Below are 14,728 nucleotides of genomic sequence, written 5' to 3' on the forward strand. Positions count from 1 at the left end.
TTGGGAAGAGCATCAGAAGCCATCAGGAGACTTGGCAAAACCCTCTTTGAGGAGGCACATCTACAGGGCTGGGATTATCTGCCTTAGCTGGAATATAGTGTATACAGTGAAGATCTGGAGAAGACAGAGTGGCAGGCTGTTTTCAACCTACCCCAACTGCGCGTGAAATTAAAAACTGATAAAAGAGTATTTACATGACGTATTGTGCTGAGAAATTGTAGCCCCGCTGCCACCGTTAGGCCAAGATTTTAAGATCGCTAACGGGGTTGGATATATTTATATGGCTACCAAGAGCCCCCAGCACTGCGATTCACTCCCGGCTGTTCGGCAGCAACACGCAGCCTCTGGTGAGCCGGTCTGTCTGAGCTGTGCGGCCCGCCGGCTGCCCCTGCTCCTGGGCCGGGCCCGCGGGAAGGCGGCGGGCAGGGGAGAGGCCGGGCGCCCCCCGCGGGCAGACCAGGCTCCGTGGGGACCACACCCGGGGCGGACGCGGTGCCAGAAGGCGCAGGCCCGCGGGGCTGGGGGGGTCAGCGGCGCGGCCCCGGCGAGCGGCGGTTGCCGGGGCCGGGGGCGGGCTGTCTGCCGGAAGCACCGGCGGCGGCGGCGGATGGAGGCTGAGGAGGAGCGAGCGGAGGCACCGCGGCGTGGGGGAGTCGCCGGGGTGAGCGTGCCCGGGCCGCGGCCAGGCCGTTCCGAGCTGGCCGTTAGCGGCCGCGGGGCCGGGGCAGCCCCGTCCCTCCGAGCTGCGACTCTGGGGTCCGGAACCGCCGTCCATTCGGACACGAGCGGGCGAGCGCGGCCGGGGCAGCTTCAGGGCTGGGCTTGGGGGGCGCAGCCCGCACCGCACGGCGGCGGAGCGGGTACACGGTGTAGTCCGCCCCCGGGAGGCCTGCCCGCGCTTTCCCTTGGGCTCCGCCGGGGGGTTCGGCTGCTGTGGGACTCCGTGTGGCAGGAAGGGCTGCGCAGCCCGCGGGGGCGACCGGGGAGTGTGACCCACGCAGCGGCCGCGGGGTCAACACCTGCGGCTGGTGATGCTTTCGCACTGTTTAGGGGAACGTGTCTCATTGCAGGGCACAGCGTGACCACAGAGCTGTCGCTTGCAGATTTTCCCCTGCTCCGATGCAGCTTTGTCAGTAACCGTGTGCCCTTTGCTCCTTTGCGTTTCCCCCTCTGCTACAGGTACTAAAGATGGGCAGTAGAGCCCACCAGGACTTCTTTCCAGATGAAAACCTCAGCAGGAAGAATCCCTCACCTGTTGCTGGAGAGGTGGGTGTCCTGTCAGGAGAACCTGTCTGTAATCCTGCTGGTGTCTCCAGTGGAGAATTCATTTCTTCTGAGATTCCTTCTTGTGCAGTGTGCTCAGTCCTTTGAAGTTTGTCCTTAGCGTTGGGACCCATGTGAATGCCTTGTCCCTTTCCTGGCGCTGCCCTCTGCATGATGTGTAGTTTTCACATAGGGTCATATCTGGGGCACCGTTTCTCACATGTGAGGTGTGGAAAATAGCATCAAACAGGACTTGGGCCTCTCCCTCTTGTACATGGGTACCTTCCATGGGAATACGAGTGGGCATATAATTTTGTGACTACTTTTGCCACACTCTATGGTAGCAAAACAGAATACAGGTGAGCAGATGCCTTACTTTTGCACTTTGCTTTTGCTAGGGCCAGAGTACAGTATCTGAGATGGTCAGTATTAAGTCCTGTATAGTGACGCGCTTCTTCCTTTCCTCCATGCACAGGCTACAGCCGTCATGCTTTGCAACATCTGAGACTTTGTCTTGTGGGTAATAATATGCAAACTCAGTTCCCACTTGGCTTTGAAGAAAACTTTTGCTCAGAGAATATTCTGTCACTACATCTCATCTTCAAAAAGTAGAGGTGGTCTGGAACCCCTCTTTCCCAGGAGAGTGAGGCAACATCCTCTAATACCCTGGACCCTTTTGATTCACTTCCTTGCTTGGTGCTGCAGATGCTCAAATTCTACCTGGAAGTTTGCTCTCTGATGTTAGCATGGCTTCTCCACAGGCATCTCCTGCTGGAAGGAGGACCTGCCAGGAAGTGACATACAGATTTTGCTCCCTGACACCTTCAGAGGCAGAGGGGCTCTTCAGACTTCCACCTTAGTGATATTTATTTAAATGAGATGATACTTGCTTTTTGCAATGCCAGTTGTAGTCTCCAGCACACTATATTCCTGGCTTCTTTACATTGCAAACCCAGCCACGCTGGCACCAACTGTGCTTCATGCTACTGTGCTCAGAGCCCTGGGAGCTTCTGTCTAGGGAGCGGCTGCTCCCTGATCCTCTGTGCCATGACAAAACTCAGTTAAACCAAGTACTTGTGTCTCAGCCATGTGTACTGGAATGGTTTTGTGGGGGATATTTCCTTGGACTCCCTGCAGTGCTGTTGAAAAGACACCCTAATGGCTTAGCTTATAGTAACACCTCATAGAATAGGCTTCTTTTACTCCTTTTTTCTTTAAGTAGGCATAAAAAAGAATAATCTCCCACCTATGCATTCTCCACTGCCAGGTATGCTATAGAAGTTGAGGAGAGCATCTGTGAGGTAGTTTGCAGACAGTGTAATTTAAGAAATCGAAATAACCATGGGCTCATAGCTGAAGGAGGTCTTAAGGAAACCAGCTGGTAGTTCAAGTGGGTGTAATCCTTGGTTAGCCTCCAGATTAGGGTGGCCTACTGTCAGATTGTTCTTGTACTGGAACTGGCTGTTCTAGCTCATGGATTGATTCTCTGGTTAGAAAGAGACCAGGGTGTGATGATGACTGACTGTAAGTAACGGCAGTTGTACTTGGTGTGTCTTGCATCGTAGCCCTTAAAATGGCTGGGAAGAGATCATAAAGGCTCCAGTCCTTGGGCACCCCTGGAGAGACTAAGAAATAGCTACAATCTTCTGTTTGAAAGCAGTGAGCTTTTCTGCAGCAGAAGGGTGAGGCCTTCCATGCCTTACAAGGTTCGAATATGTTTTTACTGGATCCTAACCACCAGGAAGAACCCTTTGTGTCAGTAGTCTCTCTTCAGGCAGGTCTTTGTTGCTAAATGTTGCTGTTAACTGAAAACCTTGCAACTACTGGAGAAATGACAAAATCCACTATAAATAATCCTCAGCCTTTTCTTCTGCTCCAGAATTGGAGGCTTCTTATACACTATCATATTTGGTACCAAAGTGAGAACTAATACAGTTTTTTCCTTCACTGTAGATTGGCAATCACTATTAACTTTTCTGGAATCTTGGCCTTGGGTTGCCTCCAAGGTATGGGGTCAGCTGTTACGATGGATGTCTCATTCAGCCATCTGGTCATCTTGAAACCTTTTCAAGGAACCATCCTCAAAGAAATGCAAAATAAAAAAATAGTACTTTTTTTCTGGAACTGGCAGTAGTGGAGGAGGCCCCATGTAATTATAATAATTTCAGGATACGAGGTTTTATTCTTTTTACTGATTTTGAAGACAAATAGGTTCATCTTAAACATTTGCTATATTCACACTTTCATGTGCAGTTTCACATTCAGTATGGTGATTCAGCCCCCAGTAGTTCTTAGAGTTTTAAAACTGATTTAAGATTCATCTTGCCTTTTTTTTTTTTTTTAATTACATGTCAAGCCACCAGTTTTCCACCCAGCTCAAATTTCTATAAACATACCATTTGTGCTATTGTTTGGTTCTTATTAGTGACACTGAGAACCATCCAGGAAGTGTTTTCCAGTCAGAGCAGCTTGCTTGAAGGAAGCAAAAAGTACTTGTCTACCTATGTTACAACATTTGGGCTTATTACAAGGAACTTCACTTCCAGCAGTGAACAACTCATTTAACATAATTAAAAAGATCTTTGCTTTGAAGTCAATGTGCAAATCATCTGACTTGGAGCATAGATCTTAGCAGATTACTGCTGATCTCTCATTGACCTGGACTCTGTCTTCTGAAAGAGAGTACACACAAGGGTACATCTCCTCAACTATGTGTTTTCACTCACAAATGTGTTGTTAAAACCTCCTTCCCTATAGGACAACTGCAATCTCTGGTGCCTTTTAGCCATATATACTTCCCTTAAGTTGTAAGAAAACAGTATACCTTAGTATCTTTTCAGTGCCTGTTGTGTGTATATATTTCCCACAATAATTTGTATCTGTAATTCCTCTGCCCAAATCTCTATTTGCACTTCCCATTCCTGTGTGGACATACCTGCATTGCCTTCAGATTTAGACCTCTCTCTCCTCAAGGGGCTCACCAAAGGTCACAAAGCTCAGGCTGCTATCTGACATACAGAGCATTCCTGCCTTTTCAGAAGTACAAGTACTGACAAACAACACTGCAGCTATGTATTATTTCACGAGGCAAGAAGGAACATGATTATTTGCTGTAATTGGTGCAGTCAGCATCTTCCTGCAGCAATGGCTGTGAGTGTTCCTGGCCTTTAGAGCTCCTTAGCAAATCGGCAGGCACTTCTTGGGCACTCAGGGGAATATGCTGTAAATGGGAATTCCTAGAGATAATCTCCTTGCTGCATGCCAGAACTCCACATTTCAAACATTCATTCTCAGAGGGGTAATGTATCCATTTTTCCATTGGGAGGCCTTTCCCATCCCCTAGCTTGATGTGTTACTTTTTACTCATCTTGATGCTATCAAGTTTCTGACAAAATTGGACAAACTGAAGCTGGTCATATTATTTGTATAATGGGAGGGGCAGATCATATAATGAGATTTGTTGAAGATCTTTGCTGCCTGTTCCTTGCAGGACTTCTGGACACTTATAGAATGAAACTCAAACCTTTTTCCTGGTTCTAACATCACTGCATCCAACAGCCTGAATACTGTCTTGATGACATCCATCAAAAGAAGCTGTTTGGCCAGGATTGGAACTCTTGAGGAGATTGACTTGGAGAGCTGAGTGGAAAAGCCCTTTTTTAAGACATATCCGCAAATTTTTCCTTCTCTGTGTCTTCTCTTAGCAGGAGTGAACTATTTGCTGTTCCATAGGAAATAAGTATGCAAAAATATTGTAATGTTATCTTGCTTCCACAGTCTGTTTTCTCTATCCTGCAGTGGCAGGATTCTCTTGGGGCTTTGTTCAAGACTTCCCTGGTTCCTACCTCTTACAATCTCAATATAAAGTTGTTGGTGTCTCTGTGGCAGCACATTGTAGATCCTTTCAGTGGAGACTTCTTTAATAGGTAACATGTCAGCCTGAAGGATTAAGGTTTTCCAGGCTATGTTGAGAATATCTCCACACAAGTAGGGCAGGAGCACTTTGGCTTTGTATCAGGGTTTGCCCAAAACTCATGACAGTTCTATGCTGGTTCTCTTTCCCACATTTCACCAAAGCCGTGGGAAATGCTCTGTGCTTTCACTTCTGAAAGTGTGTTCTTCTCTTGTTCTACCTGATATTTGCAAGCTTGCCTGTGTAGTTGTGGTACTTGAACGATAGTTAAAAAGGGAGCATTTCTGTGCTGTAAAAAAAACCTTATTCAGGATAGATTCATATAGACAGATAAAAGTTTGGGTCACCTCCACTGCATCTCGGAAGGATGTTCCCACTGGGGAATTTCGTGAAGCAGCTATTTGGACTTCCACCACCCAGTTTACAAACACTCCTGGCAGTGATTCTTTAGGCTGATATCCAGACATCGTTTAAATAGGCCTCAGTTATCTAACCCAAGTGAATAAACAATTGCAAATCAGTTGCTGAGGGTGAAATCCACATGGAATATTGCTCAAATAAGTGATTATTTAAATGCTTTTCCAACATATGTTGTCCAGCTGGAGTTCTTTCCATGCTACTGCGAGTCCTGTACCACTTGGGCTCCATACGTCCAGAGAAGCTTAGGTCATGTTGGGCCCTACAGAAGCCTTTTTGCTCTAGGATTTGGGAACAAGTGGGTCCCTGGCTGACAAAGACACACTTCCAACAGATTTTAACAGTTGGGCAAATATGATTTCATTTATGCTGCTCACTGATATGGACACTTCTGTACCCCAGGTGCCCTAACTTGCATATAGCTTCCCTCTGCTCCTGTCATGGTAAGACCATAAGATCAAATGACAGCACAGACACTAAGTGGACTTAGATACCAAACCACTTTAATCAGAGATATACCTCATGAATCACATGGCTTCCCTACGCTACAGGAGAGATGATGCAGTTCAGAAGTCAGGTGGGTTAGAGTAGTGTTTCCAGCCATCCTGGTGTAGGGTCATGGGATACTCTACATTGTCTCCCTGAGTGATTCTGAACACTGTCATTTCTAGGATAGCATAGAGATGACTGGGTTCTTAATTGCCACCTTTTTGCATTTGATGCCTAACAACTGATTGTTGCCACTGCTGATGCTGGCAGGCTGCTCATCAGAAAGGTTCTCAAACAGTTTGCAACTTTCACTGTGATTAACAGGCTGCTTTCCTTGAGTTACTCATCTGCCCCATAACCAAGCTACTCACTTTTACCTACAGGGTTAGCTAAAGTTCACCTATGAAAGCTAACACTGTTGTCAGCTATGCCTGTCTGATGCGAACTGCTACAGCTGCTGCTCCCAGTGGAGGATCCGAGGTTACCTTGAGAAATACTAGCTCCTGAAAAACGGGCTGCAGCCTGCTACAGTATACAACCCCACTGGAATAATTTGGGATTTTTTTAGTATGCTTTTCAAGGTCTGATGGCAAACTTTCCTGCCATTGCAGTCAAACAGACCTGCTTTATAGTATCACAATTGGTATATGCATAAATGACTATGGTGGGATCAACTTTGTATTTTGTTCAAGTGAATAAGGTTGCAAGGCATGTGCTACAGGACAGCCATTCATGTCAATCTCCAGACTATTTTGAACTATTGAACTATTGAACTATTCCATAGTTCTTCCATTTAACTTCTTCCTCACTTTTCCCCGCCTGATTCTTCTAAGGCAAGGGTGTCAAACTCATTTTCACCAGGAGCCACATCAGCTTCGCTGTTGCCTTCAGAGGGCCGAATGTAATTTTAGGACTCCTACATTTATGCAGTCCTAAAATTACATTCGGCCCTCTGAAGGCAACCTCGAGGTTGATGTGGCCCCTGGTGAAAACGACTTCGACACCCCTGTAATTTAGGATGAACACCCTGAGGACAAGGTTTACCATGTAAGACTAGAGGCTTTCTAGGTGGATACTGGCTTCTCTGAAGGGGACTAGTAGGACTAACCTACTCATGTGTCTGCAGGCTACCTTAAGAGAGGACTGTTCTGGAGAATAAGACAAAGTTTGCCTAAGATGCAGTGCCTTTCCACCATCCTCTGTTGCTATTGCTGACAGTTTTTTTAATTATCTTTGTAACATCTACTCTTATCAGCTGCTGCATCTTGTTCTGAGGTCACAGATGTATATGTGGCCATGGGAAAGATACTCTATTTTCATTTAAGTCAGGGCAGCAATAAACTAATGGAGAACAAAACCTGACGGAGCCTAGATTTGCTGTCCAGTATGGTTAGCTTGCTCCCATAACATGAAAACTTGTCTGCAGGGATTATGAAGTCTTGCTGGTGTCCCAGAGGAGAAGGCCAGCCAGTAGTAACAAGGATGTGTGCCTTCGTATTTTCTGAGAGTCTTTCCTTTTTATTGCACCAGCACTGGAATGCTAATATCTGTGCTTGATAGGCTGTCTTAGTGCTCCTTACCAGGCTCCTGTTATAAAGAGAAAAGGAATATGCATATCCTTTCTCATCCTGCATCAAAGCTAAAATACATCTCAATATTCAGTTGGCATTAGAAGCCAGGGTGGTGCTCTTCAGAACAACCTGAGAACTAGTACCTGTTTCTATTAAAGTCTTTGGGCTAATTGTCCTGCACTCTTCCTAACCATGGAATTGGCATTGCCCAGTTTTTCCTGGCTAGAATTTGCTCTCTGTATATGTTAGACAATTAAAGCATCCTCTCCTGTACTCTTGAATTCCTTCTGCTGAAGCACCAGCCCAGTGCTGGCAACACAGGAGATTTGTTTGTGAAATTTAAAGCCCAGAAAAGAAACCCGTATCACCCATCTCATTAATTCTGGCCTCAGAAGGGCATGTTCATCACGAGGAGTCAAGACTATTCAGATTAGCTCAATTTTCTCTTGATAGTACTAGAGATGATATTGAAGGAAAAATCCACTGGGTTTATTTGTCAGTGATGGATGATTCAGGACTATGCCCAGAGCACTTTTCCATTTATCAGGCAAAGAGACCTCCCACTGATGGGTATCGTTTTGGAGACTGGTTACCCAATAGAATCTTTCCTGATAATTGATCTAAACTACCCTGCTTCCCCCAGCCAGTCCTTACAGTCATTTCGCTGGAACTAATTCCACCTCCATACAGTGCCCTAAATCATTGATTTCCAAGGTCTGCTGTACTGAGTGGTGGCTGGTCACATGCCACAGGCGCCTTCTTGCTCCTGGCTGCTAAATTTCATTAAAATAACTAAACTGATGTGACTCTTCCACATGAGCAACTGTTGTTGCTTCAGGGATGTTATGCAATGGTGCCTGGCAAGGAGATCTTCCTTAGCATCAAGTGATCCCTGCTTTGAAACCCCTCTTGTTGGGATAATTCCTGCACCCTTTCTTCAGGCTTATGCTCTTAAGCATCACAGTTGCACTGTATAGTATTTTCCCATTTCTAAATGCTTGTGAAGGGTAACAAAATGGTTAACTGAGTGTTGAGAAATCTGAACTGATTGGTAAGCTGCTTGTAACTTATAATACTATATGCTTACAATCTTCTGTTAATCATATCGTCTTTTCCAAACCAATTTTTAATGGAACTTCATATTATAAAGTGTGATCCAAAACTTGTTGCAGTATATCCCTCCCTTACTCATGCCTGGCCAAGCTGAAATACTTGGCTTCTTGAATAATTTGTCCGAAGTTGGCCCCTTCATCCCCCTGATGGCTCATGTAACCCTGCTCTGAACTCCCTTTGGGCTCTGCTGAGTGTTACAATCTGAACTGTTCTGGATTTGGTCCCTTTTGTCTCACTGCACTGAAGATAGTGTGTGGCTGCCGGAATGCTAGCAAACAGCCCCATTTGGGCTGTCGATGTGAACATACCTGCTGAAGTCCTGCCCTCCAGCCATTTGCCTGCTCTGAGACTTGTTTTGCATCCCCTGGCAAACTACTCATCTGGATCTGAATTTTTGCCAGTTGAATCACTCATTTGGCTGCTCCTTCCAAGGCTGCCTGGGACATTTAGCCAAAGACTGTAAGGCTGATCAATGGTATAATAAAGGGTGTATCCTAATATTTCAGTTAATTTGCAGAGGCAGAATAGGCAGGAGGAGTACAAACATGGCTGTGAGCCAAGATTTTGCTGGGTTCTCTTCCTGGCTTTGCCACAGATTTGCTTTGAGACTCTGGGGAGGTCCCTCCTCTAGTTTGCTTTAGTCCCTTTCTGAAAGGAGGGCTAGAGCTCTGTGCAGGAGAACTGTGGGGATTCCCTAAACTCAGATCCACAGGGGAATTTAGATGCCTTATCTTCATAGCAAAATCCACAGCCTTTGTTAGGTGCCTGTGTAGTATGTGGACAATCTCAGGGTAGGCCTGTGGATCTGTTAAGGTGGTAAAAGAGAGGCCAGGGATTGCAGTGTGTCTGAAACCCTGTCCTTCTGTGAAGTTCTGGCACCGCTCTGAGGGCTCTGGGAGCGCATGTTCTTGCACTAGCAGTAAGTGATCCTGATCCCCCCATCTTGTGTTTTGTAGCCTTCAGCGGCAGAGCAGGGCTTTTCCTTGCCTTCAGGCACCTTCAGGGATGGAGGTGTTCATTTTGATGTTGAGGCCACATGCTTTATACATTAACTTAAAGATTAAACCCACCATCTCCTTTCCAAGCTGGAAGATAATTATTTTATTGTCCTCTTCCTCCTCCTGTAAGATATATCAAGTAATGTTTCCCACTCCCCTAGAGCATATTATATGTAATGACAAAGCTAGGAGTGGTTCTGGGTTTGAGAAGGCCCTTCGTCCTTTTTCCTGAGGCTGCTCTGCTTTGCAAAAGGGAACTGAAAGAATTTTCGGCCCACAGGGAAGGACTTTCTAACTGAAGACAACAACATTTGAGTGGGAAGACATCTGTTCCAGTCCTAATGAGTCCATCTGGGACCTTTCTCTCTAGTTTTCCTTTGGTAGACATGCCATAGGTAGTCTCAGGGTCCTTCATGGACTAAAGCGGGGAGAGCACCTGATTTCTGACTCTTAACTAGGTGGATGCTGACCTCTGTAGCTCTGTATCACTCAAAGTTTGCGTGACGACATGCTTTTAGGCAACTACTGGAAAGAGGATTTCCTGATCTGACCTTTCCAGAGAGGGCAAGTCAGCCCTTCTGTAGTTCTAGTTCCTAGTGCTTTTAAAACAATTCGGGTGGAAAAGTATGCTGTTGTTTTTTAGGTTAAGACGACATGTCAAGAACAGTTGTTTTCAATGAGTGTTTGTTGGACAAAAAGCTATCAAAAAAGTGTAAGTATCTCAAATGTGAAGCCCATTGTGGACTTAACATTGCAAAGTGCCCCAGTTTGGTGGGGTTGTCTCAGTGAATGTATTGGCATCCTAAAATACAATGCAAGTGATACAGAAATCTCCCAGTGAGAAGCAACCTGCACTTTACCTGGTGAGGTACCAGCTTGGTTACCAGAAGTACCTAAAGCTAGACTTTTTCCGGACTCAAGCTGACTCACATGGATCCTGCTCGCAGGTGTGTCTGCACCTGTGGTGTAGACATGGCCTGGGGCTTTACATGATCAGGGCCTTTAATCAGCAGTATTTTCCTAACCCAGTTCTTACCCTCACTCAGTGGTTGGCACAGAGCTCCAAACTCTGATTGCATTGTCTGGTCTGGTCTGGATTTGCACAGCAGCCACCCCCCAGCTGCTCTTCCCCACATCCCCTGAAGCTGAGGAGCCCAGCACTGGCTTACGGGAGGACCCTGTTTGTATAAAAATAGTCACAGTGGTTTAGGCACTGTCCAGCCACTCTAGTTCAGAGAGTTCGTGACCTAAAAGGTAATGTATAATTGTAATGCAGTCCTTTATTGCCCTTATTGTATCTATGACTTGAATTGCAGTAAGATGTAGGGAATGTTGGTGTGTGACAGGGACAAAAAGTTCCTATCCCAAAGACTTTACAGTCTGACTGCATTGTTTTTCTCTAGCATCGTCTTCTCCCATGTGATGTACAGCTTGTGGAAGAGCCCTCACCAGGGGCTAGCTGCATTTTATACACGTCACGTTGCCAGGGTTTTGCCTACTTAGGCGTGCAATTGAGAGTGGGATGGACTGGCAGTAGATAGCTCTTGAAGTGACTGGCATCTCGGAGAACCTGGGAGGGTTCTCAGGCAGAATTTCCTGTAGCTGTTGCACACTGAATGCCCTCCCATCTGCGTGCTTGTCCTTAGCTGAGCTGAATTTGTCCCTCCATGTTCCAGAGTTTCTGTCGTCTGTTTGGATTCTTGCATTGTGCTAATAAACACCCTCCACTGAAGGAAACCAACATCCAAGGAAGCACTGGCTTTTTTTACCTGCTTCCATTTTACAGGGATTGCTTCTTTTTTCCCAGTGGTCGTCTTGTTACTCGTAGAAGTGCTGGACTCCCAGCCTGTTCCTGGGGACCGCTCAGCTGGAAGTTGGCCAGATTCTCCAGGAGGAATCTCAAAAATGCAGCTGAACTTCTGTTCCCTAATTAGGCCAACTTCCCCAGTGTGAGCCCCAGCACTGCATGGCCTGGCGCTCCCCAAGGCCTTGCACTGCCTCTCTCCCGTGCACCCCGAGTGGCTGGCCAGCAGGGCAGTTATTTTCAGCTTTGAGCTTATCTCCTAGCCTTGTGATGACATCCACTGAAATAGCATTTCTAGTCAGCCATGTTTCCCGGCCCTTCTAGTAGTATCCTCCCTGCTTGGCTACCTTGATGTGGATTAGGGATAATCCCATCAAAAATAATTTTATCGAAAGCTTTTCCACATATTTTCCACGTATTTCATGCTTTGAGTGCTGCTGGAGCTGCCTGAAGGCAACAGAAGAACAGTAGGAGTGGTAGGGAGGGCTGTGAGCATGTCTGACAGTGTGTAGCACAAGGTAGTAGCAAACTGTTTGAGAGGTGTTCATGCCTCGGCGGACTGGAAGGGCGCTTCCCTGTAGCTGTGGGTTGTGAGAGGATTCTACCAGGTAACCCCTTGCTCAGAGAATCAGATTGGTTTGTGCTGCTTCAGTGTTTTCATGCAAGGGAGCACAGTCACTCTTGAAACAGGTTAAGGTGCCAAATTCTAGCAGCTGCACATGTAAGCTGACTGGGTAGCTGACCATTGTTTTAGGGAGGAAATTTTTGCTAGCTATTTAACAATATGAGCTGTTCCTTTATCTGCTGTCATATATGACAGAGAGTATTTGAAGGCCCTAAGAACTTTTTCTGTCTAAATAGCACTTTCCCTAGTAAAGGAAGGTCAGTGACCATGGGGAAGGACAGTTTGTGGGTGAAATGGAAATCCAGTATTTTGTGCTAGGCATTTAAGACATGCAGAAGTCCTTGGAGGGTATTCATTAAAATCAGATGCACTGCTTGAACCATCTGTGGACATGATAAAGTAGGCTACCAGGGATGGGTTGTTCTTTGCAAAAAGCTGAAGTTTGCATAGATCTGGGAGTTGAGCCCTTTTTGATATCATATATGCTCTGAGATTGGAAGTGTTACGTGGCTGCTTGGAAGCAGTGGGGCTATTTGACTTACAGCTCCTTAATTGGCAGCAGTCAAAACTAATTCATCAGGCATGTTTGTGGAGATTTGCTTTTCCTCAGTCAGGGGAGCCTCAGGCAACTTGTTGGAAAGAGGAATCTTGAGACTGGCCGTACTTCTTTCTTTCCGCTCCTTGGTCAATATTGGAAAAAAACAAGGCACCTACATACTGTATAAAATCCCACAGTGTTTGTATATTGGGCAGAACATAAATCCCACATATTTTAGGAGATGTATTACCTGACAGAAAAATTATGTGTCCTCTGTTGCATGCTGTCAATGTCATTTGAATCCCTGCTTCCCTGCACAGGCTGCTTGCTGTTCCAAAGGAGTTGTCATGTTGATTAAGGTAAATTAATCCATATTTCCAAACTTGCCTGAACATCTGAGGGACCCAACATGTGCATAATCTGTGTTGTGGTAGGTCCTAACAGAGGCTTTGCTGGACCCTCAGGATCCAGAGACACACAGGGTAGTTGCTTCCATGGGCGAAGCAATATCCAAGTAGCACCTTCAAAACTGCAGGCATGATCTGACAAGTAGCCTGGAAATTTCTGCCTTAATGGGGAAGCCAAATTGGAATTCTGCATCCATCTGATAAGGGCGTGACTACAGATAAAGAAGGTAGGGTTTCTACTTTAATGCAGGAGAGATGGAATTCAGGCCAGTCATTTTTCAAAGGGAGAGAGAAAATACTGATTATGGTGGTATTATGAAAGTGTTGGCTAGGAAGGTGGCCTGAGAAACGGTGGAAAAGTGCCGTGACAAAATGGTAAACTGAATTTTTGAGAAAAATAAAATGGAAAGCCCAGACCATGGCAATATTTTTTGAAAAAGTGGATGATCTGCAGGAACTAAGGTAGAAGAAATATTCGGGAGATAAGTAACTGACAAAACAACTGGAAAAGCAAACCACAGCAAGCAAGTGGTTAGTTAATGCTGTGAAAGAGACTGAGCAGCAAGAGCTGAGAGAACACTCTTGTCAGGAGCTGGTGGAATCTCGGTGTGTTCAACAGCAAACTGTTCGGGTGTATAGCTTAGCTTTGTATTTAGGAACATACATAACAATCTTGCCCAACGTGGTTGTGATAATTTAAAGCCCCAGTCTTTTTCACCAAAAAGCTATGTCCAGGAGCACATTTTCTCCATTACAGAAGAACAATGTCCTCTGTTTCTGCTCTTCTCCCTCTGGGGCTTTTGTTCGTCCCACTTTGTGGCTCAAGCTCTTGCTTGCAGCTGCAACATCCCTACCTGTCACTGTATTATGGCAATGCATGACATTGCATTCTCAATTGTAAATTATGCTGAGGTTTTGGAAATGTGAAAGTATATGAAGGTAAGTTTATTTACTTGACAAAAGTGCATGTGGCATGTGACCTTATTACAGCACTTTCCAAGCAACTAACAAAGAAAAGCTATTTATCCTCAGGTGACAGTTAACATTGCCTTTCCTGTTGCCAGTGCTCCTGTGGGCACGTCAAAAAGAATTACCTGGTTTATTGCAAGAGGAATAAAAGACCTGTAGGTATATGTGAGGTGTTTGTCAGGGCCTGACAGACATTCAGGGTTGTCTGGTGTGTATGATCAATGGGAATACATTATAACATTGGCAAGACATTGGAAGCAAACCCCTAGATGCCACAGAGTCATGCCCTTTGCAAAGACTGGGGAAGTCATTCTCGTCACCCCGTGATCTGGAGTGCCCCACTTGAGATATCTTTGATCTGAAGACTAGTTTTGATGATGGGAATTAAATTGCAGTGCATCGGAATGGCCTGGAGATACTGCATTTTCCTTTGGCCTTATGGCCCATGTTCTTTGGTGACATTTGTGTAACTGTGCACCTTTGTGAGGAATTGTGCAGCTGGGTGTTGGGAACATGGCCTTCTGGCTATCAGAGGGAGGGGAGAAGGGAAAAAGGAAGGATCCGTGTGGGAGGGTGTGTGTTTCTGAGGTAGGGGTGTGTACAATGGGAATAGGGATGTTT

At 45.8% G+C, this 14,728-nt stretch overlaps 1 protein-coding gene across 1 annotated transcript in view; it reads left to right on the forward strand.

Moving 5' to 3' along the window:
• The first annotated feature begins 527 nt into the window (after nt 1-527).
• IFT43 (intraflagellar transport 43) overlaps nt 528-14,728 on the forward strand; it is a 46,215-nt gene continuing 32,014 nt past the window's right edge. Inside the window, exons 1-2 of the mRNA XM_065840041.2 lie at nt 528-661; nt 1,180-1,266. Of these exons, the coding sequence (XP_065696113.1) occupies nt 608-661; nt 1,180-1,266 (141 nt within the window). The 5' untranslated portion in view covers nt 528-607. The remainder of the gene's footprint in view (nt 662-1,179; nt 1,267-14,728) is intronic.

This window comes from Patagioenas fasciata, chromosome 5, assembly GCF_037038585.1.
Source record: "Patagioenas fasciata isolate bPatFas1 chromosome 5, bPatFas1.hap1, whole genome shotgun sequence".
Taxonomy (NCBI): Eukaryota; Metazoa; Chordata; class Aves; order Columbiformes; family Columbidae; genus Patagioenas; species Patagioenas fasciata.